This window comes from Sabethes cyaneus, chromosome 3, assembly GCF_943734655.1.
Source record: "Sabethes cyaneus chromosome 3, idSabCyanKW18_F2, whole genome shotgun sequence".
Lineage (NCBI taxonomy): Eukaryota > Metazoa > Arthropoda > Insecta > Diptera > Culicidae > Sabethes > Sabethes cyaneus.
Window position 1 is genome coordinate 4,058,591 of NC_071355.1, and position 24,963 is coordinate 4,083,553.

The 24,963-nt window shown below is 39.0% G+C and overlaps 5 protein-coding genes across 5 annotated transcripts; 2 read left to right on the forward strand and 3 right to left on the reverse strand.

The window, feature by feature from the left end:
* Positions 1-2,966: 2,966 nt before the first annotated feature.
* Positions 2,967-4,529, reverse strand: LOC128744131 (dihydroorotate dehydrogenase (quinone), mitochondrial-like). The gene is made up of 3 exons (XM_053840933.1): positions 4,495-4,529; positions 3,796-4,317; positions 2,967-3,726 (listed from the first exon to the last, which is right to left on the reverse strand). Exons 1-3 carry the CDS (start codon positions 4,527-4,529, stop codon positions 2,967-2,969), a joined length of 1,317 nt encoding a protein of 438 aa, XP_053696908.1.
* A 1,913-nt stretch (positions 4,530-6,442) lies between these two features.
* Positions 6,443-7,769, reverse strand: LOC128744134 (dihydroorotate dehydrogenase (quinone), mitochondrial-like). Its single transcript, XM_053840937.1, is given in 4 exon segments — positions 6,443-7,199; positions 7,270-7,404; positions 7,406-7,674; positions 7,743-7,769. Coding segments are annotated over 4 exon segments (1,188 nt in total).
* A 6,239-nt stretch (positions 7,770-14,008) lies between these two features.
* Positions 14,009-15,571, reverse strand: LOC128744135 (dihydroorotate dehydrogenase (quinone), mitochondrial-like). The gene is made up of 3 exons (XM_053840938.1): positions 15,537-15,571; positions 14,838-15,359; positions 14,009-14,768 (listed from the first exon to the last, which is right to left on the reverse strand). The coding sequence occupies exons 1-3, from the start codon at positions 15,569-15,571 to the stop codon at positions 14,009-14,011; spliced, it is 1,317 nt and encodes a 438-aa protein (XP_053696913.1).
* A 2,440-nt stretch (positions 15,572-18,011) lies between these two features.
* LOC128744137 (dihydroorotate dehydrogenase (quinone), mitochondrial-like) lies at positions 18,012-19,572 on the forward strand. The gene is made up of 3 exons (XM_053840939.1): positions 18,012-18,046; positions 18,224-18,745; positions 18,816-19,572. Exons 1-3 carry the CDS (start codon positions 18,012-18,014, stop codon positions 19,570-19,572), a joined length of 1,314 nt encoding a protein of 437 aa, XP_053696914.1.
* Positions 19,573-21,484: 1,912 nt separating this feature from the next.
* On the forward strand, positions 21,485-23,047 carry LOC128744140 (dihydroorotate dehydrogenase (quinone), mitochondrial-like). Its single transcript, XM_053840943.1, has 3 exons — positions 21,485-21,519; positions 21,697-22,218; positions 22,288-23,047. Exons 1-3 carry the CDS (start codon positions 21,485-21,487, stop codon positions 23,045-23,047), a joined length of 1,317 nt encoding a protein of 438 aa, XP_053696918.1.
* Positions 23,048-24,963: the final 1,916 nt, after the last annotated feature.

A 24,963-nucleotide genomic window follows, 5' to 3' on the forward strand; every position in this document is an offset into this window, starting at 1 on the left:
CTTCTAATTCTGCTTCAAGTGCGATTTCATATCTAATTCCAAGTAAAACTTCCAGTCCAGCTAACGTAGAACTACGAATGCAGATGCAATTCGATAACACTGGACATTCTTCAAAGCTTCCACAGTTTGTTACGCAAGTTTATAACTTTGTTAGATGATGTCGAGATTAAATTTTCCAAATGCATGTATCAAATGTATATCAGTTTCTTCCAATTTATTTCTATAAAGAATTAAATCACCAAGTCACAATCACACATCTTTTGGTGATTGGCGGTAATACCATATTTTGTAGATTTTTGAGTAGCTTGTAGCTAGCACACCAGTTAACAATCGATATACGTGTATTGGATTAAAAACAACTTATTCAAAGCATAAAATATTTGTCATTAAACGCAAAACTTTTGGCTAAACAGTAAATAATAATCAATTGATCTGGGTTATTCAAAATTCACTCTTTCACTCTTATCACTACTCTCACTAATTCACTCTTATCAATTTATTCGAAAATAGTTGACAACACCATTTTATTATGGCATATCCTTTGATGTATGCTTGCCATTCAACTATCATGTAAATGCTAGTTAAAATCACGCAGGCTGGAAGATTTTCAATTATTACTACCGTTCTAAGGACATTGGAGGTTTTTCGTGGCTTTTTTCTCTGCTTTTCATATATTTTTACTTTACAGCAATTAAATCAAAAACTTGTTAAGAATTTCACGGCTAGTCTTTAAACAAACACTGAAAATTGGTGCCTCATGTCACATGAAAAATTCCATCACGTTTTTATACAAGACCATACAAGAATATATTTTTATAGTACAGTAATACCTCGATACAAAGTAACCTCGATTCAAAGTAACATCGATATAACGTAATTGTTTAAAATTAATAAAAACAACAGTGTTAACTTTCATTATGGTATGACCTCGCATTGCTACTGTGCGAAAATTATTTCTATTTCTTAAACGTTGTAAATTATGAGACAATTTCGTTATTTAGATTTACAAATATCAATTAACAAAATCTTTACACACTCTTCGCTTTTTCTCATTTCTTAACGAATCTTCCAAACTATAAGACCAACTATCGTGAAATTTGAAAGTTAGCGGTTTTCTAAGGGTTCCCTGTCATTTGCAATCTATTTCTTTCGAATAGGAATAAATTTCGTTTTTACTTCGATATAACGTAACGAGAATCTAATATAATATAATCGGTTGAAGAGAAGAGGTAGATGCGTTCTTTTTTTCAACGGTTTACTTTCAGGACATCAACTTTGATTAAAGTTAATGTTCGAATGATTAGATCGATCGAAGAGTAAGTATAATTGGAAGGATGGTTTTACACTCTTACAAACTTGTTTACTTTCAGGACATCGAATTCGTCTAGGTTCTATGTTTAAATAATAACATCGATCAAAGTGTGTGGGTAATTTCGAATTTTTACAAAAGTTTTTTACCTTCAGGACTTCAATTTTGTCCAGCTTAACTGGTAATGAATAATTCTTGTCCTACTGGAAGGCAAGGGTTCGGTTACATTTTTTCTAGAACCGAAGTAAACGAAGCCGCAGGTGTATAAAATTGTCGTCCCGGGCCTGGGAAGCAAAAGAGTGCTTCTATGTGATTGGCTGATTTTGACAATACCTACTATTTATACTTTTTTTTAATTGTAATTTGACAAATTATTTTTATATTGACGTAGGACTACGTGTTACGGCAAGTTTTGAGATAGGGTGTCATTCCAAAAAATCGAAAAATGCGAGCGTCACGAAAAATGAAAGGTTTTGAGCGCTAATAGCTCAGCGATTTTCCGATCGATTTTCAATATTCTTACACCAATCGATTGGCAAATCTTCTAAGAATTGACCCAAATGAAGAAAAGTATGAATTCTTGATGTTGAACTATTGAAAAATTGAAAATAATGAACCAATGTTTTACCAGAATTCTCGCTTCGTGATTGGTTGGAAGATTCTTTGCGATGATCTAAACCTATACCAATTTGATATCTGTGCTTGAGAAGTAAGCCAAAACAAGTGACAAAGTATCCTCATTTCAACAAGATTTCTTAACACCGTGGTTAAACCTAGACCATTTTGATGTCATTGCTTGGGAAGTACGCCAGAAAGAGTGACAAACCCCCCTCGTGCCAACAGATTTCTTACGAACGCGATTAAACCTAGTCCAATTTGATGTCTGTGTTAGGGAAGTGCCAGAACAAATGATACAAGTTCGTTGTCCGAAAAGATCGCAAATTATTTACTATGAGACGATTAAACCTCGGCGAATTTGATATCTGTGTTGGAAAAATATACTACAGCTGTAGTGTTCGGTTATAATACGACTCTGTATGAATACGCATGCTTGCCGTTTCATTACAAGTGTAGTGAAAAGATGTGCTGTTGATAAAATAGGATTGAATAGGTAAAATCCCTTCAACGTGGGGAACCATGGGTAATAAAAACAATCTTTAATTTCAGTAAGGTAGCAGGAAAGCAATAGTTTGTGTTCTTGATTTTGTTAAATTGTTTTCAAATGCACAATCTTTTGAGAATTGAACGTATGCAATGTTACTACTTTGATAAATGTTACATACAACGTATGTAGCATGTATATATGTTGCATATAGCATGTATACATGAAGAATCTAATGATTATTTGAATGATTGAATACATGCTACTATCACTACAAAGAGACTTACGTAGTCCTGCGTCACCTATATATGCGGTCGTGTCTTGTACACAACTCCTCTGATTTTTTGCTATATTTATCAATTTTTAGAAAAAATACTGATCGATTGATGCAAATATCTCGAAAATCCATTGAAAAATGGCTGAGTTATAAGCGCGCAAACCATAACCACTTTTCGTTACATGCACATTTCTCGAATTTCTAAAGTGCACCCCAATATAGAATAGAAAACAAAAACGTAGTTCTACGTTAAAAATCTTTATTCTTAGAACCAATCATCAACTTTGTAAGATCTGATCTACGCCCTTGCCGACGGCTTGCTGCACGCTGTCGTACCCGTCCGCTTTCAGTAGCTCCTCAAGCTCCTGTTTGACTCGTATCACAATCGGTGGTCCATGGTAAATAAACGCCGTATATAGTTGAACCGCGCTGGCACCGGCCAGAATTTTATTGTACGCATCGCGACCGCTGAAAATCCCTCCAACGCCGATGATGGGAATCTTTCCCTCGGTCCATTTGTACACCTTGGCCACCAGTTGGGTAGATCTTTGGAACAATGGCTGCCCACTCAAGCCGCCCAGCTGGCCGGCATTGATGCTCTTCAGACTAGATGGCCTTTCGATGGTTGTATTCGATACGATTAGTCCGTCGACGGCACATGCTTTGCTGCATACAACTGTGACTATCTCCTGGATGTCTTCATCGGACAAGTCCGGTGCCAGTTTCACCATAATAGGTCTTTGTTCTGCCAGCGGCAGGGAACTCCGTACCTTCAGGACTTCACTCAACAATACGAAAAGCGTACTTTTGTTTTGCATAGTCCTCAAACCGGGCGTATTCGGGCTACTTATATTGATAACGAGATAATCAGCTAAGCCACTAAATCGTTTCACTCCTTTCACGTAATCGCGGATCGCATCCTTAGAAAGCTTATTTTTTCCTAAATTTATTCCTAACACAACATCTTCGCCACACTTTTGGCGAGCTTCTTTCAGCCGCTCGTAGACCACTTTGTGGCCATCACTATTAAATCCGTACCTGAAAAAAATTTGGTAATATGAAACAATGTTTCCATTATAACAGAACACGTTCAGTCCACACACATACCTATTGACAATCGCCTTATCCTCATACAGCCGAAACACTCGCGGTCTCGAGTGTCCCGGCTGCGGCTGGGGCGTAACCGATCCGACCTCCACAACGCCGAACTCAAGCAGATGCAGTCCACAGACCGCTTCGCCGTGTTTGTCAAAACCGGCAGCGATACCGACCGGATTGCGCAGAACCATATTCATCAGCTGGGTGCGCAGAACGCCGGGATCTTGATATCCGGGTCGAATCAATCCCAGCTTCAGGCCGAACACCGCCAGATGATGAGCAGTTTCCGGCGGAGCGAGCCGAACGATCGGCATGAAAATGTTTTCGTAGAACCTTTCATTTCCCTTGTACAGGCAGGTGATGCTAAAGGTTGCTGCTCCGAGCGCTGTTACCTTCAATAGAGAGCGAACTGGATTCATGATTGAGCAGTGTGATTGAGCTGGCTGTGGAGAATAATCAAAAGGATCGTTCGGATGAGAAGCTTTACTGCTGGTCTGATTTTGCACTAGTTTATTTTTTCGTAAAGCTGATCTATTTATACGTAGTTAGGTAAATTCAATTATTCTAAATCCTTATGGCTAATTGGAGTGAAAGTGATAACTTTGGTTTTTCCTATCTTTCGATACAAATTCAAATCATTTGATCCAGGTGTGGTGAAAGAGATAGAGAAGTGGGAAATTATTTACCGACTGATTCCCTGAACTGTACCTGGTTGGTTGGTATTTCCATTTTCGTGCATTCATAGTTAAAGGGTGTAGACAATTTTACCTAATGAATAATACGAAATTATTTACTCTGCCTGTTCCTTCCGCTAGTCAAAACAAAGGTTACTTTCTCCCGGCTTATCTTTGACGCTACCTGGGGCGGGGGTAAAGTGTGTTCGGACCCTGCCTGATAAACATGGTAAGTGCATATACACGTGGTACACTGTAACTACCTATGCAGCCTAATCACCAAAGGGGTCTTGCTCAGATAGCTGGTTTTGGATTATGGTTTGTTTTGTTGATCCTTTCTTCTAATCTTTCTACAATTCGTACACGCAGCTACTAAAAATACACGATTTATGAACCTACTTTTCAAAACCTTCTTTAGCTACAGAAAATAAAATGAATTTGGGATTTGATTAAATAATCTAATAAACGTTTAATTAGATGCGTTTAATTTTTCTCATTTCTTAACGAATCTTCCAAACTATAAGACCAACTATCGTGAAATTTGAAAGTTAGCGGTTTTCTAAGGGTTTCCTGTCATTTGCAATCTATTTCTTTCGAATAGGAACAAATTTCGTTTTTACTTCGATATAACGTAACGAGAATATAATATAATATAATCGGTTGAAGAGAAGAGGTAGATTCGTTCTTTTTGACGTAGGACTACGTCTTTGTTTACTATACTGGGACTGGGTAGCACTTTATGAAAACGAAAATAGAAGTGTAACGTTTGAATGAAAGATTTCAAATGATAATAACTACTAAACTACGAAACGAAACTGAACAATTTATATATCGTTGGATAGATAAAATTACCAGCAATTTTATAGGGGGGTAAGAGAGTAAAAGGAGGGCATTAGAGGGGGGGGGGGGCTCCTATACAAATGAAATACAAATTTCCTCATAACTCTAGAACTAATCAAGCAAATGGAACCAAATTTGGCATGTGGGGGTTTTTAGAGGCATGAATTTATTTATTTTACGATGGTTTGAGACCCCTCACCCCAGTGGTAGGAGGATAAGGACTGTCATACAAATAAAACAGAAATTGGTCACTCATTACCATTTCAACCTTTATGATGCACACAAGTGATTTTTAAAAGAAATCTCTATGTCTCAAAGGTTGCAGGCGTTGTACTTATGATCACTTAAACAATGGCACTCACAGATTCTTATAAACATACATATGCCAGAAATGCAGTTTACATTAGTCTTTGATCTGATGATCTGATATAGTCCTACGTCACCCTTTCGTACAATCCTTCGGACTGTATACCTTATAGTTTTTTCAACGGTTTACTTTCAGGACATCAACTTTGATTAAAGTTAATGTTCGAATGATTAGATCGATCGAAGAGTAAGCATAATTGGAAGGATGGTTTTACACTCTTACAAACTTGTTTACTTTCAGGACATCGAATTCGTCTAGGTTCTATGTTTAAATAATAACATCGATCAAAGTGTGTGGGTAGTTTCGAATTTTTACAAAAGTTGTTTACCTTCAGGACTTCAATTGTGTCCAGCTTAGCTGATAATGAATAATTATTGTCCTACTGGAAGGCAAGGGTTCGGTTACATTTTTTCTAGAATCGAAGTAAACGAAGCCGCAGGTGTATAAAATTGTCGTCCCGGGCCTGGGAAGCAAAAGAGTGCTTCTATGTGATTGGCTGATTTTGACAATACCTACTATTTATACTTTTTTTTTTAATAGTAATTTGACAAATTATTTTTATATTTGCTATATTTATCAATTTTTAGAAAAATTACTGATCGATTGATGCAAATATCTCGAAAATCCATTGAAAAATGGCTGAGTTATAAGCGCGCAAACCATAACCACTTTTCGTTACATGCACATTTCTCGAATTTCTAAAGTGCACCCCAATATAGAATAGAAAACAAAAACGTAGTTCTACGTTAAAAATCTTTATTCTTAGAACCAATCATCAACTTTGTAAGATCTGATCTACGCCCTTGCCGACGGCTTGCTGCACGCTGTCGTACCCGTCCGCTTTCAGTAGCTCCTCAAGCTCCTGTTTGACTCGTATCACAATCGGTGGTCCATGGTAAATAAACGCCGTATATAGTTGAACCGCGCTGGCACCGGCCAGAATTTTATTGTACGCATCGCGACCGCTGAAAATCCCTCCAACGCCGATGATGGGAATCTTTCCCTCGGTCCATTTGTACACCTTGGCCACCAGTTGGGTAGATCTTTGGAACAATGGCTGCCCACTCAAGCCGCCCAGCTGGCCGGCATTGATGCTCTTCAGACTAGATGGCCTTTCGATGGTTGTATTCGATACGATTAGTCCGTCGACGGCACATGCTTTGCTGCATACAACTGTGACTATCTCCTGGATGTCTTCATCGGACAAGTCCGGTGCCAGTTTCACCATAATAGGTCGTTGTTCTGCCAGCGGCAGCGAACTCCGTACCTTCAGGACTTCACTCAATAATACGAAAAGCGTACTTTTGTTTTGCATAGTCCTCAAACCGGGCGTATTCGGGCTACTTATATTGATAACAAGATAATCAGCTAAGCCACAAAATCTTTTCACTCCTTTCACGTAATCGCGGATCGCATCCTTTGAAAGTTTATTTTTTCCTAAATTTATTCCTAAAACATCTTCGCCACACTTTTGACGAACTTCTTTCAGCCGCTCATAGATCACTTTGTGGCCATCGCTATTAAATCCGTATCTGAAAAAAAATTTGGTAATATGAAACAATGTTTCCATTATAACAGAACACGTTCAGTCCACACACATACCTATTGACAATCGCCTCATCCTCATACAGCCGAAACACTCGCGGTCTCGAGTGTCCCGGCTGCGGCTGGGGCGTAACCGATCCGACCTCCACAAAGCCGAACCCAAGCAGATGCAGTCCACAGACCGCTTCGCCGTTTGTCAAAACCGGCAGCGATACCGACCGGATTGCGCAGAACCATATTCATCAGCTGGGTGCGCAGAACGCCGGGATCTTGATATCCGGGTCGAATCAATCCCAGCTTCAGGCCGAACACCGCCAGATGATGAGCAGTTTCCGGCGGAGCGAGCCGAACGATCGGCATGAAAATGTTTTCGTAGAACCTTTCATTTCCCTTGTACAGGCAGGTGATGCTAAAGGTTGCTGCTCCGAGCGCTGTTACCTTCAATAGAGAGCGCAGCTTATCCTGTCAGAAGCAAACATGCATGGGACAACTATTGAAAACAATAAGGGTTATGTTATCGGATCACTTACCGTTAGAGCGGCGCGAACTGCATTCATGATTGACCTTGAAATGCGGTCAGGCATTAATATTAATATTTTTTTGAAACGATGGTTTTTACAATTGATGGAGGGACGGTAGGGGAAAGTAATGAAAATTTTTTGGGAAAGAAGCGGAAAGAGTGGAAAGGAAGGAAGGGGGGGTTACATGTAGCTACGCTTAACAAGTTGTCGTTGTCGCTTAACAAGCATTGGACAAAAGATAGGAGTCACAACGACAACTTGTTAAGCGTAGCTACCTATTACCCCCCTTCCTTTCAACTCGTTCTCCTCCTCAAAAAACTTTTAAAAAAATATTAAGTATCGATATACCAGTACCAGTTTCATTCGGTAAGTATCAAACGTCACACGCAGTGTCTTGGAAGTCGCAAGGGCCTGCATAGTGTCGTCGTCCCGCCAGTAAAAACAAAGTTAGATTAAACTTCTCGGTCGGTGGTTCTACAGTAGACGAAGGAAGAGGCACAATTTGTGTCTAAAAATAACCCAACCCATGTCATTAGCTTTATAAGGGGGGTTTGCAGTCTCCTTTTGTCCACCACCTCTGTGGTGAACACACGGTGTTCAATACTGAAAGTAACACGATGTTACTGTTAAGTAACACAGAAATAACATTGTAATGTTACAAAGTTATCAAAATTTGACGCAACATTTAAGTAAAAAACTGGCAGCTTTGTTATGCTAAAATGTTACCTGTAGGTTACGTAACAATAACCTTAAGTTTGTTACATTAAAAACTTAATGTTATTGTTACATAACCTACAGGTAACATTTTAACGTAACAATGCTACCATTTTTTTTATTTAAATGTTACGTCAAATTTTGATAACTTTGTTACATTACAATGTTGCTTCTGTGTTACATAACAGCAACATTGTGTTACATTCAGTGTTGACCGGGCACATTGGAATCGAAAAAAGTCGAAATTGGACCGAAACTGATAAAAAACAAGAAGAGAGAAGAGGAAAAACAGTAGAATCAATATACATAGAATGCCAGTGGAAAAACGGACCTGAAAATAAAGAAAAAAGACGAATAACAAAATAGAGGAAAATCAGGGAATTGGAAAAGGGCGAAAAAACGGAAATAGTGAAAGAGAAAACATCGGTAAAAGTAAAAGTGAAAGAAAAAAAGGACAACGAAACAGGAAATGTAATACTGAACAAAAAATAAGAGAAACCGAAAGGAAAATGACAGAGGAAACTAAGAAAATAAGGTCAAAAAGACAAAAAGTTAGACAGAGAAAGAAGAAAGAAAAAACAAGAAAAACGGATTAAAGAAAATGGCAAAACGGAAGATAGAAAGCCGAAAAGCGGTAGATGAAATAGGAAAAACCGAAGAGGAAACGGAAAAAGGGAGCCTAAATCAGAATCAGCGAGGAAAAACGGGACAGACGAAGATGAAAAACGAGAATGTAGGTAGATAAAAGGGGGTTAGGAGAGGATGAAAACTGGAAACGAAAAAAAGGGAAAGATACTAAAAATGTAGGAATAAGAGAATAACAAAACATGAGTGAAAAGCATGAGAACTGAAAATAAGAAAAAATGGGACAGGAAGCTAAGAAACACGGGACAGAAAAAACTACAAGGTATATAGCCCTAAGGGTTGTACGAAAGTGTTACGTAGGACTATATCAGATCATCAGATAAAAGACTAATGTAAACTGCATTTCTGGCGTATGTACACACTTAACAAAAAGCACCGAATTCGGTAAAATTTTACCGAAATCTAAACAGCTGAACGTTCGGTAAAAAATTCGATGGTGCCAATCGACGTTTACAGATCATTAATAATGTTTGGTGCAATAAAAAATTTTACCGAACGTTCTGCTGTTTAGATTTCGGTAAAATTTTACCGAACCGATTAAGTGTGTATGTTTATGAGAATCTGTGAGTGCTATTGTTTAAGTGAATGTTTAAAACAGAAGAGCGAAATATTCAGATTCAATTCTTCATTTAATGCAACGGTGGCTTTGAAAATACGTGGTCGGGGGTTCATAAGTACAATGCCTGCAACCTTTGAGACATAGAAATTTCTTTTAAAAATCACTTGTGTGCACCATGAAGGTTGAAACGGTAATGAATTATACTCCTACCACAGGGGTGAGGGGTCTCAAAGCATCATAAAATAAATAAATTCATGCCTCCAAAAAACCCCACACGCCAAATTTGGTGCCATTTGCTTGATTAGTTCTCGAGTTATGAAAAAATTTGTATTTCATTTGTATGGGATCTCCCCTTCTTAAAGAAAGCAAAGGTTCTAATCCACCCTAGAAAAAATCTCCCCACCCCCTGCTAAAAGATGGATGGGTCTCATTATACCATAGAAAAAATTCCTGCCTTCTAAAACCCCCACATGCAAAATTTGATTTCATTTGCTTGACTAGTTCTAGAGTTATGGGGTAATTTGTATTTAATTTGTATGGGAGCCCCCTTCTTAAAAGAAGACGGGATCTCAGTACACCATAGAAAAACATCTTACCTCCAAAAACCCCCACAAGCCAATTTTGGTTCCTTTTGCACGAATAGTTATCGAGTTATGAGGAAATTTGAATATTATTTGTACGGGAGCCCCCCCCCCCCCTCTTAGAAGAAAAAGAGGTCTCAGTACACCATAGAAAATTAATCCTGCCTTCTGAAACCCCCACATGCCAAATTTGGTTCCATTTGCTTGATGAGTTCTCGAGTTTCGAGGAATTTTGTGTTTCATTTGTATAGGAGCCCCTTCTCTTAGGCCGCCTTAAAATTGCTCTCCTACTCCCTAAAAAATTGCTGGTCATTTTATCTATCCAATGACATATAAATTGTTCAGTTTCGTTCAGTAGTTTAGTAGTTATTAGCATTTGAAATCTTTCATTCAAACGTTACACTTCTGTTTTCGTTTTCACAAAGTGCTACCCAGTCCCAGTATAGTAAACAAAGACGTAGTCCTACGTCAAAAAGAAGACGAAAGAAAAAGGGGAAAAACGGAAGGAAAGTGAGCAAAAACCAAGAAAACGATATCGAAAAAGAGAAAAAAGGAACAAACAGTAAAAAAGGAAAAGGTAATTTCAAGAAAAACTTTTTATCAATGTACAGTTTGAAGTGAAACTTCCAATTTAAATGAGTCCAAATTCAAGTCTAATTTGAGGGTGTATTTCAAGTCCAATTTGAAGTAGAATTCGAATTCTAATTCAATTCCAATTTATGTTCAATTTGAACTCCAATTTTAAGTTTCATTTCGAGCTTAAATTCAAATGAAATTTCCAGTTAAATATTAGGTAAATAAAACCTTCTAATTCTGCTTCAAGTACGATTTCATATCTAATTCCAAGTAAAACTTCCAGTCCAGCTAACGTAGAACTACGAATGCAGATGCAATTCGATAACACTGGACATTCTTCAAAGCTTCCACAGTTTGTTACGCAAGTTTATAACTTTGTTAGATGATGTCGAGATTAAATTTTCCAAATGCATGTATCAAATGTATATCAGTTTCTTCCAATTTATTTCTATAAAGAATTAAATCACCAAGTCACAATCACACATCTTTTGGTGATTGGCGGTAATACCATATTTTGTAGATTTTTGAGTAGCTTGTAACTAGCACACCAGTTAACAATCGATATACGTGTATTGGATTAAAAACAACTGATTCAAAGCATAAAATATTTGTCATTAAACGCAAAACTTTTGGCTAAACAGTAAATAATAATCAATTGATCTGGGTTATTCAAAATTTACTCTTTCACTCTTATCACTACTCTCACTAATTCACTCTTATCAATTTATTCGAAAATAGTTGACAACACCATTTTATTATGGCATATCCTTTGATGTATGCTTGCCTTTCAACTATCATGTAAATGCTAGTTAAAATTATTACTATTAGTTAAAATTATTACTTCAATTATTACTACCGTTCTAAGGACATTGGAGGTTTTTCGTGGCTTTTTTCTCTGCTTTTCATATATTTTTACTTTACAGCAATTAAATCAAAAACTTGTTAAGAATTTCACGGCTAGTCTTTAAACAAACACTGAAAATTGGTGCCTCATGTCACATGAAAAATTCCATCACGTTTTTATACAAGACCATACAAGAATATATTTTTATAGTACAGTAATACCTCGATATAAAGTAACCTCGATTCAAAGTAACATCGATATAACGTAATTGTTTAAAATTAATAAAAACAACAGTGTTAACTTTCATTATGGTATGACCTCGCATTGCTACTGTGCGAAAATTATTTCTATTTCTTAAACGTTGTAAATTATGAGACAATTTCGTTATTTAGATTTACAAATATCAATTAACAAAATCTTTACACACTCTTCGCTTTTTCTCATTTCTTAACGAATCTTCCAAACTATAAGACCAACTATCGTGAAATTTGAAAGTTAGCGGTTTTCTAAGGGTTCCCTGTCATTTGCAATCTATTTCTTTCGAATAGGAATAAATTTCGTTTTTACTTCGATATAACGTAACGAGAATCTAATATAATATAATCGGTTGAAGAGAAGAGGTAGATGCGTTCTTTTTTTCAACGGTTTACTTTCAGGACATCAACTTTGATTAAAGTTAATGTTCGAATGATTAGATCGATCGAAGAGTAAGTATAATTGGAAGGATGGTTTTACACTCTTACAAACTTGTTTACTTTCAGGACATCGAATTCGTCTAGGTTCTATGTTTAAATAATAACATCGATCAAAGTGTGTGGGTAATTTCGAATTTTTACAAAAGTTGTTTACCTTCAGGACTTCAATTTTGTCCAGCTTAACTGGTAATGAATAATTCTTGTCCTACTGGAAGGCAAGGGTTCGGTTACATTTTTTCTAGAATCGAAGTAAACGAAGCCGCAGGTGTATAAAATTGTCGTCCCGGGCCTGGGAAGCAAAAGAGTGCTTCTATGTGATTGGCTGATTTTGACAATACCTACTATTTATACTTTTTTTAATAGTAATTTGACAAATTATTTTTATATTGACGTAGGACTACGTGTTACGGCAAGTTTTGAGATAGGGTGTCATTCCAAAAAATCGAAAAATGCGAGCGTCACGAAAAATGAAAGGTTTTGAGCGCTAATAGCTCAGCGATTTTTCGATCGATTTTCAATATTCTTACACCAATCGATTGGCAAATCTTCTAAGAATTGACCCAAATGAAGAAAAGTATGAATTCTTGATGTTGTACTATTGAAAAATTGAAAATAATGAACCAATGTTTTACCAGAATTCTCGCTTCGTGATTGGTTGGAAGATTCTTTGCGATGATCTAAACCTATACCAATTTGATATCTGTGCTTGAGAAGTAAGCCAAAACAAGTGACAAAGTATCCTCATTTCAACAAGATTTCTTAACACCGTGGTTAAACCTAGACCATTTTGATGTCATTGCTTGGGAAGTACGCCAGAAAGAGTGACAAACCCCCCTCGTGCCAACAGATTTCTTACGAACGCGATTAAACCTAGTCCAATTTGATGTCTGTGTTAGGGAAGTGCCAGAACAAATGATACAAGTTCGTTGTCCGAAAAGATCGCAAATTATTTACTACGAGACGATTAAACCTCGGCGAATTTGATATCTGTGTTGGAAAAATATACTACAGCTGTAGTGTTCGGTTATAATACGACTCTGTATGAATACGCATGCTTGCCGTTTCATTACAAGTGTAGTGAAAAGATGTGCTGTTGATAAAATAGGATTGAATAGGTAAAATCCCTTCAACGTGGGGAACCATGGGTAATAAAAACAATCTTTAATTTCAGTAAGGTAGCAGGAAAGCAATAGTTTGTGTTCTTGATTTTGTTAAATTGTTTTCAAATGCACAATCTTTTGAGAATTGAACGTATGCAATGTTACTACTTTGATAAATGTTACATACAACGTATGTAGCATGTATATATGTTGCATATAGCATGTATACATGAAGAATCTAATGATTATTTGAATGATTGAATACATGCTACTATCACTACAAAGAGACTTACGTAGTCCTGCGTCACCTATATATGCGGTCGTGTCTTGTACACAACCCCTCTGATTTTTTGCTATATTTATCAATTTTTAGAAAAAATACTGATCGATTGATGCAAATATCTCGAAAATCCATTGAAAAATGGCTGAGTTATAAGCGCGCAAACCATAACCACTTTTCGTTACATGCACATTTCTCGAATTTCTAAAGTGCACCCCAATATAGAATAGAAAACAAAAACGTAGTTCTACGTTAAAAATCTTTATTCTTAGAACCAATCATCAACTTTGTAAGATCTGATCTACGCCCTTGCCGACGGCTTGCTGCACGCTGTCGTACCCGTCCGCTTTCAGTAGCTCCTCAAGCTCCTGTTTGACTCGTATCACAATCGGTGGTCCATGGTAAATAAACGCCGTATATAGTTGAACCGCGCTGGCACCGGCCAGAATTTTATTGTACGCATCGCGACCGCTGAAAATCCCTCCAACGCCGATGATGGGAATCTTTCCCTCGGTCCATTTGTACACCTTGGCCACCAGTTGGGTAGATCTTTGGAACAATGGCTGCCCACTCAAGCCGCCCAGCTGGCCGGCATTGATGCTCTTCAGACTAGATGGCCTTTCGATGGTTGTATTCGATACGATTAGTCCGTCGACGGCACATGCTTTGCTGCATACAACTGTGACTATCTCCTGGATGTCTTCATCGGACAAGTCCGGTGCCAGTTTCACCATAATAGGTCTTTGTTCTGCCAGCGGCAGGGAACTCCGTACCTTCAGGACTTCACTCAACAATACGAAAAGCGTACTTTTGTTTTGCATAGTCCTCAAACCGGGCGTATTCGGGCTACTTATATTGATAACGAGATAATCAGCTAAGCCACTAAATCGTTTCACTCCTTTCACGTAATCGCGGATCGCATCCTTAGAAAGCTTATTTTTTCCTAAATTTATTCCTAACACAACATCTTCGCCACACTTTTGGCGAGCTTCTTTCAGCCGCTCGTAGACCACTTTGTGGCCATCACTATTAAATCCGTACCTGAAAAAAATTTGGTAATATGAAACAATGTTTCCATTATAACAGAACACGTTCAGTCCACACACATACCTATTGACAATCGCCTTATCCTCATACAGCCGAAACACTCGCGGTCTCGAGTGTCCCGGCTGCGGCTGGGGCGTAACCGATCCGACCTCCACAAAGCCGAACCCAAGCAGATGCAGTCCACAGACCGCTTCGCCGTGTTTGTCAAAACCGGCAGCGATACCGACCGGATTGCGCAGAACCATATTCATCAGCTGGGTGCGCAGAACGCCGGGATCTTGATATCCGGGTCGAATCAATCCCAGCTTCAGGCCGAACACCGCCAGATGATGAGCAGTTTCCGGCGGAGCGAGCCGAACGATCGGCATGAAAATGTTTTCGTAGAACCTTTCATTTCCCTTGTACAGGCAGGTGATGCTAAAGGTTGCTGCTCCGAGCGCTGTTACCTTCAATAGAGAGCGAACTGGATTCATGATTGAGCAGTGTGATTGAGCTGGCTGTGGAGAATAATCAAAAGGATCGTTCGGATGAGAAGCTTTACTGCTGGTCTGATTTTGCACTAGTTTATTTTTTCGTAAAGCTGATCTATTTATACGTAGTTAGGTAAATTCAATTATTCTAAATCCTTATGGCTAATTGGAGTGAAAGTGATAACTTTGGTTTTTCCTATCTTTCGATACAAATTCAAATCATTTGATCCAGGTGTGGTGAAAGAGATAGAGAAGTGGGAAATTATTTACCGACTGATTCCCTGAACTGTACCTGGTTGGTTGGTATTTCCATTTTCGTGCATTCATTGTTAAAGGGCGTAGACAATTTTACCTAATGAATAATACGAAATTATTTACTCTGCCTGTTCCTTCCGCTAGTCAAAACAAAGGTTACTTTCTCCCGGCTTATCTTTGACGCTACCTGGGGCGGGGGTAAAGTGTGTTCGGACCGTTCGGACCCTGCCTGATAAACATGGTAAGTGCATATACACGTGGTACACTGTAACTACCTATGCAGCCTAATCACCAAAGGGGTCTTGCTCAGATACCTGGTTTTGGATTATGGTTTGTTTTGTTGATCCTTTCTTCTAATCTTTCTACAATTCGTACACGCAGGTATTGAAAATACACGATTTATGAACCTACTTTTCAAAACCTTCTTTAGTTACAGAAAATAAAATGAATTTGGGATTTGATTAAATAATCTAATAAACGTTTAATTAGATGCGTCCGTTACAACAGGCTTTGTCTTAGGACGGCAAGTCACTTAAGTAAGTAAGTATTTCAATTAAACTTTTTATACGACTCACTTCTTCACTTAGGTGGCTTGCCGTCCTAAGACAAAGCCTGTTGAACAAAATTTCTCCATGTAACTCGGTTGAGGGCTACCGCTCTCCAATTCCTCGGACACCGAGTACTCTCCGCCAGATCTCGCTCCACCTGGTCTAACCATCTTGCTCGCTGCGATCCTGGTCGTCTTGTTCCTACCGGATTTGAGGCGAACACCATCTTTGCAGGGCAGTTGTCCGGCATTCTTGCAACATGACCTGCCCATCGCATCCGTCCAGCTTTAGCCACCTTCTGGATACTGGGTTCGCCATAGAGCTGTGCGAGTTCATGGTTCATCCTCCGCCTCCATACTCCGTTCTCCTGTACGCCGCCGAAGATCGTTCTTAGCACTCGTCGTTCGAAAACTCCGAGCACTCGCAGGTCCTCCTCGAGCATTGTCCATGTTTCATGCCCGTAGAGAACAACCGGTCTAATAAGCGACTTGTACAGGGTGCACTTTGTACGGGGACTTAGTCTGCTCGACCGCAATTGCTTGTGGAGCCCATAGTAAGCACGACTTCCGCTGATAATACGCCTCCGAATCTCACGGCTGGTATCATTGTCCGCCGTTACCAGTGAGCCAAGGTAGACAAATTCATCGACTACCTCAAACTCATCGCCGTCGATCAATATACTACTGCCCAAGCGGTGTCGTTCGGCCTCGGTTCCGCTGGCCAGCATGTACTTTGTTTTAGACCAACCTGCGTTGGTAAGTTCGCTGGCAATGAGTCCATGTACTATTTCCAATCTATTGATAGGAACTCAAATACCAACTAAAATCTATTTTCCTCCATCAGAACACCCTGAAGCGAAACTATGTCAGACGCCTGAACCATGAGCTGTATTAAGAATGCAAATATGCTGTTAAGCTGAATGCAAATATGCGTCGAGAATGCTCGACGAAAGAGTAGCCAAAATTATTTTAAGCAGAGAATCAAGAAGAGACCGTAGACTTCGGAGTAGACATCGCACTGATAGATGTGCGCTATCGAGGATGATGCACGTTCAGTTGGTGTTCGAGGGGTTTGAAGAAATGTAGCCCAGGATTGAGTACTGGAGGACCATAACTCATTCGGCGCAGGATCGATAACGGACTGTCGTCACTGAAGTAAACTAATGTCGAATTTGTTTATTCAATCCGGATTGGAACTGGATGAACTTTTTGTATTCATTTGCTCCTATCTGACAGATAAAATTCATCCAGTGTCAACCCGGATTGAATAAACAAATTCGACATAAGTATGGAGCTTAAGCTGACAGTTCAATATTTATAAGTACTCAAATAACTGCGGATGAAATACTAACTCTACTTTTAAATACTTAGAATTGAAGCTGGTAATATTTTCGGAGCTTGGGCCCCAAAAGCTCTACTTAAATGATTTCATGAATCGTGGGGCCCCAGCAATTGAACATTCGTGAGTCGTATAAAAAGTTTAATTGAAATACTAACTTACTTAACTGACTTGCCGTCCTAAGACAAAGCCTGTTGTAACAGACGCATCTAATTAAACGTTTATTAGATTATTTAATCAAATCCCAAATTCATTTTATTTTCTGTAACTAAAGAAGGTTTTGAAAAGTAGGTTCATAAATCGTGTATTTTCAGTACCTGCGTGTACGAATTGTAGAAAGATTAGAAGAAAGGATCAACAAAACAAACCATAATCCAAAACCAGGTATCTGAGCAAGACCCCTTTGGTGATTAGGCTGCATAGGTAGTTACAGTGTACCACGTGTATATGCACTTACCATGTTTATCAGGCAGGGTCCGAACGGTCCGAACACACTTTACCCCCGCCCCAGGTAGCGTCAAAGATAAGCCGGGAGAAAGTAACCTTTGTTTTGACTAGCGGAAGGAACAGGCAGAGTAAATAATGTCGTATTATTCATTAGGTAAAATTGTCTACGCCCTTTAACAATGAATGCACGAAAATGGAAATACCAACCAACCAGGTACAGTTCAGGGAATCAGTCGGTAAATAATTTCCCACTTCTCTATCTCTTTCACCACACCTGGATCAAATGATTTGAATTTGTATCGAAAGATAGGAAAAACCAAAGTTATCACTTTCACTCCAATTAGCCATAAGGATTTAGAATAATTGAATTTACCTAACTACGTATAAATAGATCAGCTTTACGAAAAAATAAACTAGTGCAAAATCAGACCAGCAGTAAAGCTTCTCATCCGAACGATCCTTTTGATTATTCTCCACAGCCAGCTCAATCACACTGCTCAATCATGAATCCAGTTCGCTCTCTATTGAAGGTAACAGCGCTCGGAGCAGCAACCTTTAGCATCACCTGCCTGTACAAGGGAAATGAAAGGTTCTACGAAAACATTTTCATGCCGATCGTTCGGCTCGCTCCGCCGGAAACTGCTCATCATCTGGCGGTGTTCGGCCTGAAGCTGGGATTGATTCGACCCGGATATCAAGATCCCGGCGTTCTGCGCACCCAGCTGATGAATATGGTTCTGCGCAATCCGGTCGGTATCGCTGCCGGTTTTGACAAACACGGCGAAGCGGTCTGTGGACTGCATCTGCTTGGGTTCGGCTTTGTGGAGGTCGGATCGGTTACGCCCCAGCCGCAGCCGGGACACTCGAGACCGCGAGTGTTTCGGCTGTATGAGGATGAGGCGATTGTCAATAGGTATGTGTGTGGACTGAACGTGTTCTGTTATAATGGAAACATTGTTTCATATTACCAAATTTTTTTTCAGATACGGATTTAATAGCGATGGCCACAAAGTGATCTATGAGCGGCTGAAAGAAGTTCGTCAAAAGTGTGGCGAAGATGTTTTAGGAATAAATTTAGGAAAAAATAAACTTTCAAAGGATGCGATCCGCGATTACGTGAAAGGAGTGAAAAGATTTTGTGGCTTAGCTGATTATCTTGTTATCAATATAAGTAGCCCGAATACGCCCGGTTTGAGGACTATGCAAAACAAAAGTACGCTTTTCGTATTATTGAGTGAAGTCCTGAAGGTACGGAGTTCGCTGCCGCTGGCAGAACAACGACCTATTATGGTGAAACTGGCACCGGACTTGTCCGATGAAGACATCCAGGAGATAGTCACAGTTGTATGCAGCAAAGCATGTGCCGTCGACGGACTAATCGTATCGAATACAACCATCGAAAGGCCATCTAGTCTGAAGAGCATCAATGCCGGCCAGCTGGGCGGCTTGAGTGGGCAGCCATTGTTCCAAAGATCTACCCAACTGGTGGCCAAGGTGTACAAATGGACCGAGGGAAAGATTCCCATCATCGGCGTTGGAGGGATTTTCAGCGGTCGCGATGCGTACAATAAAATTCTGGCCGGTGCCAGCGCGGTTCAACTATATACGGCGTTTATTTACCATGGACCACCGATTGTGATACGAGTCAAACAGGAGCTTGAGGAGCTACTGAAAGCGGACGGGTACGACAGCGTGCAGCAAGCTGTCGGCAAGGGCGTAGATCAGATCTTACAAAGTTGATGATTGGTTCTAAGAATAAAGATTTTTAACGTAGAACTACGTTTTTGTTTTCTATTCTATATTGGGGTGCACTTTAGAAATTCGAGAAATGTGCATGTAACGAAAAGTGGTTATGGTTTGCGCGCTTATAACTCAGCCATTTTTCAATGGATTTTCGAGATATTTGCATCAATCGATCAGTAATTTTTCTAAAAATTGATAAATATAGCAAATATAAAAATAATTTGTCAAATTACTATTAAAAAAAAAAGTATAAATAGTAGGTATTGTCAAAATCAGCCAATCACATAGAAGCACTCTTTTGCTTCCCAGGCCCGGGACGACAATTTTATACACCTGCGGCTTCGTTTACTTCGATTCTAGAAAAAATGTAACCGAACCCTTGCCTTCCAGTAGGACAATAATTATTCATTATCAGCTAAGCTGGACACAATTGAAGTCCTGAAGGTAAACAACTTTTGTAAAAATTCGAAACTACCCACACACTTTGATCGATGTTATTATTTAAACATAGAACCTAGACGAATTCGATGTCCTGAAAGTAAACAAGTTTGTAAGAGTGTAAAACCATCCTTCCAATTATGCTTACTCTTCGATCGATCTAATCATTCGAACATTAACTTTAATCAAAGTTGATGTCCTGAAAGTAAACCGTTGAAAAAACTATAAGGTATACAGTCCGAAGGATTGTACGAAAGGGTGACGTAGGACTATATCAGATCATCAGATCAAAGACTAATGTAAACTGCATTTCTGGCATATGTATGTTTATAAGAATCTGTGAGTGCCATTGTTTAAGTGATCATAAGTACAACGCCTGCAACCTTTGAGACATAGAGATTTCTTTTAAAAATCACTTGTGTGCATCATAAAGGTTGAAATGGTAATGAGTGACCAATTTCTGTTTTATTTGTATGACAGTCCTTATCCTCCTACCACTGGGGTGAGGGGTCTCAAACCATCGTAAAATAAATAAATTCATGCCTCTAAAAACCCCCACATGCCAAATTTGGTTCCATTTGCTTGATTAGTTCTAGAGTTATGAGGAAATTTGTATTTCATTTGTATAGGAGCCCCCCCCCCCTCTAATGCCCTCCTTTTACTCTCTTACCCCCCTATAAAATTGCTGGTAATTTTATCTATCCAACGATATATAAATTGTTCAGTTTCGTTTCGTAGTTTAGTAGTTATTATCATTTGAAATCTTTCATTCAAACGTTACACTTCTATTTTCGTTTTCATAAAGTGCTACCCAGTCCCAGTATAGTAAACAAAGACGTAGTCCTACGTCAAAAAGAACGAATCTACCTCTTCTCTTCAACCGATTATATTATATTATATTCTCGTTACGTTATATCGAAGTAAAAACGAAATTTGTTCCTATTCGAAAGAAATAGATTGCAAATGACAGGAAACCCTTAGAAAACCGCTAACTTTCAAATTTCACGATAGTTGGTCTTATAGTTTGGAAGATTCGTTAAGAAATGAGAAAAATTAAACGCATCTAATTAAACGTTTATTAGATTATTTAATCAAATCCCAAATTCATTTTATTTTCTGTAGCTAAAGAAGGTTTTGAAAAGTAGGTTCATAAATCGTGTATTTTTAGTAGCTGCGTGTACGAATTGTAGAAAGATTAGAAGAAAGGATCAACAAAACAAACCATAATCCAAAACCAGCTATCTGAGCAAGACCCCTTTGGTGATTAGGCTGCATAGGTAGTTACAGTGTACCACGTGTATATGCACTTACCATGTTTATCAGGCAGGGTCCGAACACACTTTACCCCCGCCCCAGGTAGCGTCAAAGATAAGCCGGGAGAAAGTAACCTTTGTTTTGACTAGCGGAAGGAACAGGCAGAGTAAATAATTTCGTATTATTCATTAGGTAAAATTGTCTACACCCTTTAACTATGAATGCACGAAAATGGAAATACCAACCAACCAGGTACAGTTCAGGGAATCAGTCGGTAAATAATTTCCCACTTCTCTATCTCTTTCACCACACCTGGATCAAATGATTTGAATTTGTATCGAAAGATAGGAAAAACCAAAGTTATCACTTTCACTCCAATTAGCCATAAGGATTTAGAATAATTGAATTTACCTAACTACGTATAAATAGATCAGCTTTACGAAAAAATAAACTAGTGCAAAATCAGACCAGCAGTAAAGCTTCTCATCCGAACGATCCTTTTGATTATTCTCCACAGCCAGCTCAATCACACTGCTCAATCATGAATCCAGTTCGCTCTCTATTGAAGGTAACAGCGCTCGGAGCAGCAACCTTTAGCATCACCTGCCTGTACAAGGGAAATGAAAGGTTCTACGAAAACATTTTCATGCCGATCGTTCGGCTCGCTCCGCCGGAAACTGCTCATCATCTGGCGGTGTTCGGCCTGAAGCTGGGATTGATTCGACCCGGATATCAAGATCCCGGCGTTCTGCGCACCCAGCTGATGAATATGGTTCTGCGCAATCCGGTCGGTATCGCTGCCGGTTTTGACAAACACGGCGAAGCGGTCTGTGGACTGCATCTGCTTGGGTTCGGCTTTGTGGAGGTCGGATCGGTTACGCCCCAGCCGCAGCCGGGACACTCGAGACCGCGAGTGTTTCGGCTGTATGAGGATAAGGCGATTGTCAATAGGTATGTGTGTGGACTGAACGTGTTCTGTTATAATGGAAACATTGTTTCATATTACCAAATTTTTTTCAGGTACGGATTTAATAGTGATGGCCACAAAGTGGTCTACGAGCGGCTGAAAGAAGCTCGCCAAAAGTGTGGCGAAGATGTTGTGTTAGGAATAAATTTAGGAAAAAATAAGCTTTCTAAGGATGCGATCCGCGATTACGTGAAAGGAGTGAAACGATTTAGTGGCTTAGCTGATTATCTCGTTATCAATATAAGTAGCCCGAATACGCCCGGTTTGAGGACTATGCAAAACAAAAGTACGCTTTTCGTATTGTTGAGTGAAGTCCTGAAGGTACGGAGTTCCCTGCCGCTGGCAGAACAAAGACCTATTATGGTGAAACTGGCACCGGACTTGTCCGATGAAGACATCCAGGAGATAGTCACAGTTGTATGCAGCAAAGCATGTGCCGTCGACGGACTAATCGTATCGAATACAACCATCGAAAGGCCATCTAGTCTGAAGAGCATCAATGCCGGCCAGCTGGGCGGCTTGAGTGGGCAGCCATTGTTCCAAAGATCTACCCAACTGGTGGCCAAGGTGTACAAATGGACCGAGGGAAAGATTCCCATCATCGGCGTTGGAGGGATTTTCAGCGGTCGCGATGCGTACAATAAAATTCTGGCCGGTGCCAGCGCGGTTCAACTATATACGGCGTTTATTTACCATGGACCACCGATTGTGATACGAGTCAAACAGGAGCTTGAGGAGCTACTGAAAGCGGACGGGTACGACAGCGTGCAGCAAGCCGTCGGCAAGGGCGTAGATCAGATCTTACAAAGTTGATGATTGGTTCTAAGAATAAAGATTTTTAACGTAGAACTACGTTTTTGTTTTCTATTCTATATTGGGGTGCACTTTAGAAATTCGAGAAATGTGCATGTAACGAAAAGTGGTTATGGTTTGCGCGCTTATAACTCAGCCATTTTTCAATGGATTTTCGAGATATTTGCATCAATCGATCAGTATTTTTTCTAAAAATTGATAAATATAGCAAAAAATCAGAGGAGTTGTGTACAAGACACGACCGCATATATAGGTGACGCAGGACTACGTAAGTCTCTTTGTAGTGATAGTAGCATGTATTCAATCATTCAAATAATCATTAGATTCTTCATGTATACATGCTATATGCAACATATATACATGCTACATACGTTGTATGTAACATTTATCAAAGTAGTAACATTGCATACGTTCAATTCTCAAAAGATTGTGCATTTGAAAACAATTTAACAAAATCAAGAACACAAACTATTGCTTTCCTGCTACCTTACTGAAATTAAAGATTGTTTTTATTACCCATGGTTCCCCACGTTGAAGGGATTTTACCTATTCAATCCTATTTTATCAACAGCACATCTTTTCACTACACTTGTAATGAAACGGCAAGCATGCGTATTCATACAGAGTCGTATTATAACCGAACACTACAGCTGTAGTATATTTTTCCAACACAGATATCAAATTCGCCGAGGTTTAATCGTCTCGTAGTAAATAATTTGCGATCTTTTCGGACAACGAACTTGTATCATTTGTTCTGGCACTTCCCTAACACAGACATCAAATTGGACTAGGTTTAATCGCGTTCGTAAGAAATCTGTTGGCACGAGGGGGGTTTGTCACTCTTTCTGGCGTACTTCCCAAGCAATGACATCAAAATGGTCTAGGTTTAACCACGGTGTTAAGAAATCTTGTTGAAATGAGGATACTTTGTCACTTGTTTTGGCTTACTTCTCAAGCACAGATATCAAATTGGTATAGGTTTAGATCATCGCAAAGAATCTTCCAACCAATCACGAAGCGAGAATTCTGGTAAAACATTGGTTCATTATTTTCAATTTTTCAATAGTACAACATCAAGAATTCATACTTTTCTTCATTTGGGTCAATTCTTAGAAGATTTGCCAATCGATTGGTGTAAGAATATTGAAAATCGATCGAAAAATCGCTGAGCTATTAGCGCTCAAAACCTTTCATTTTTCGTGACGCTCGCATTTTTCGATTTTTTGGAATGACACCCTATCTCAAAACTTGCCGTAACACGTAGTCCTACGTCAATATAAAAATAATTTGTCAAATTACTATTAAAAAAAGTATAAATAGTAGGTATTGTCAAAATCAGCCAATCACATAGAAGCACTCTTTTGCTTCCCAGGCCCGGGACGACAATTTTATACACCTGCGGCTTCGTTTACTTCGATTCTAGAAAAAATGTAACCGAACCCTTGCCTTCCAGTAGGACAAGAATTATTCATTACCAGTTAAGCTGGACAAAATTGAAGTCCTGAAGGTAAACAACTTTTGTAAAAATTCGAAATTACCCACACACTTTGATCGATGTTATTATTTAAACATAGAACCTAGACGAATTCGATGTCCTGAAAGTAAACAAGTTTGTAAGAGTGTAAAACCATCCTTCCAATTATACTTACTCTTCGATCGATCTAATCATTCGAACATTAACTTTAATCAAAGTTGATGTCCTGAAAGTAAACCGTTGAAAAAAAGAACGCATCTACCTCTTCTCTTCAACCGATTATATTATATTAGATTCTCGTTACGTTATATCGAAGTAAAAACGAAATTTATTCCTATTCGAAAGAAATAGATTGCAAATGACAGGGAACCCTTAGAAAACCGCTAACTTTCAAATTTCACGATAGTTGGTCTTATAGTTTGGAAGATTCGTTAAGAAATGA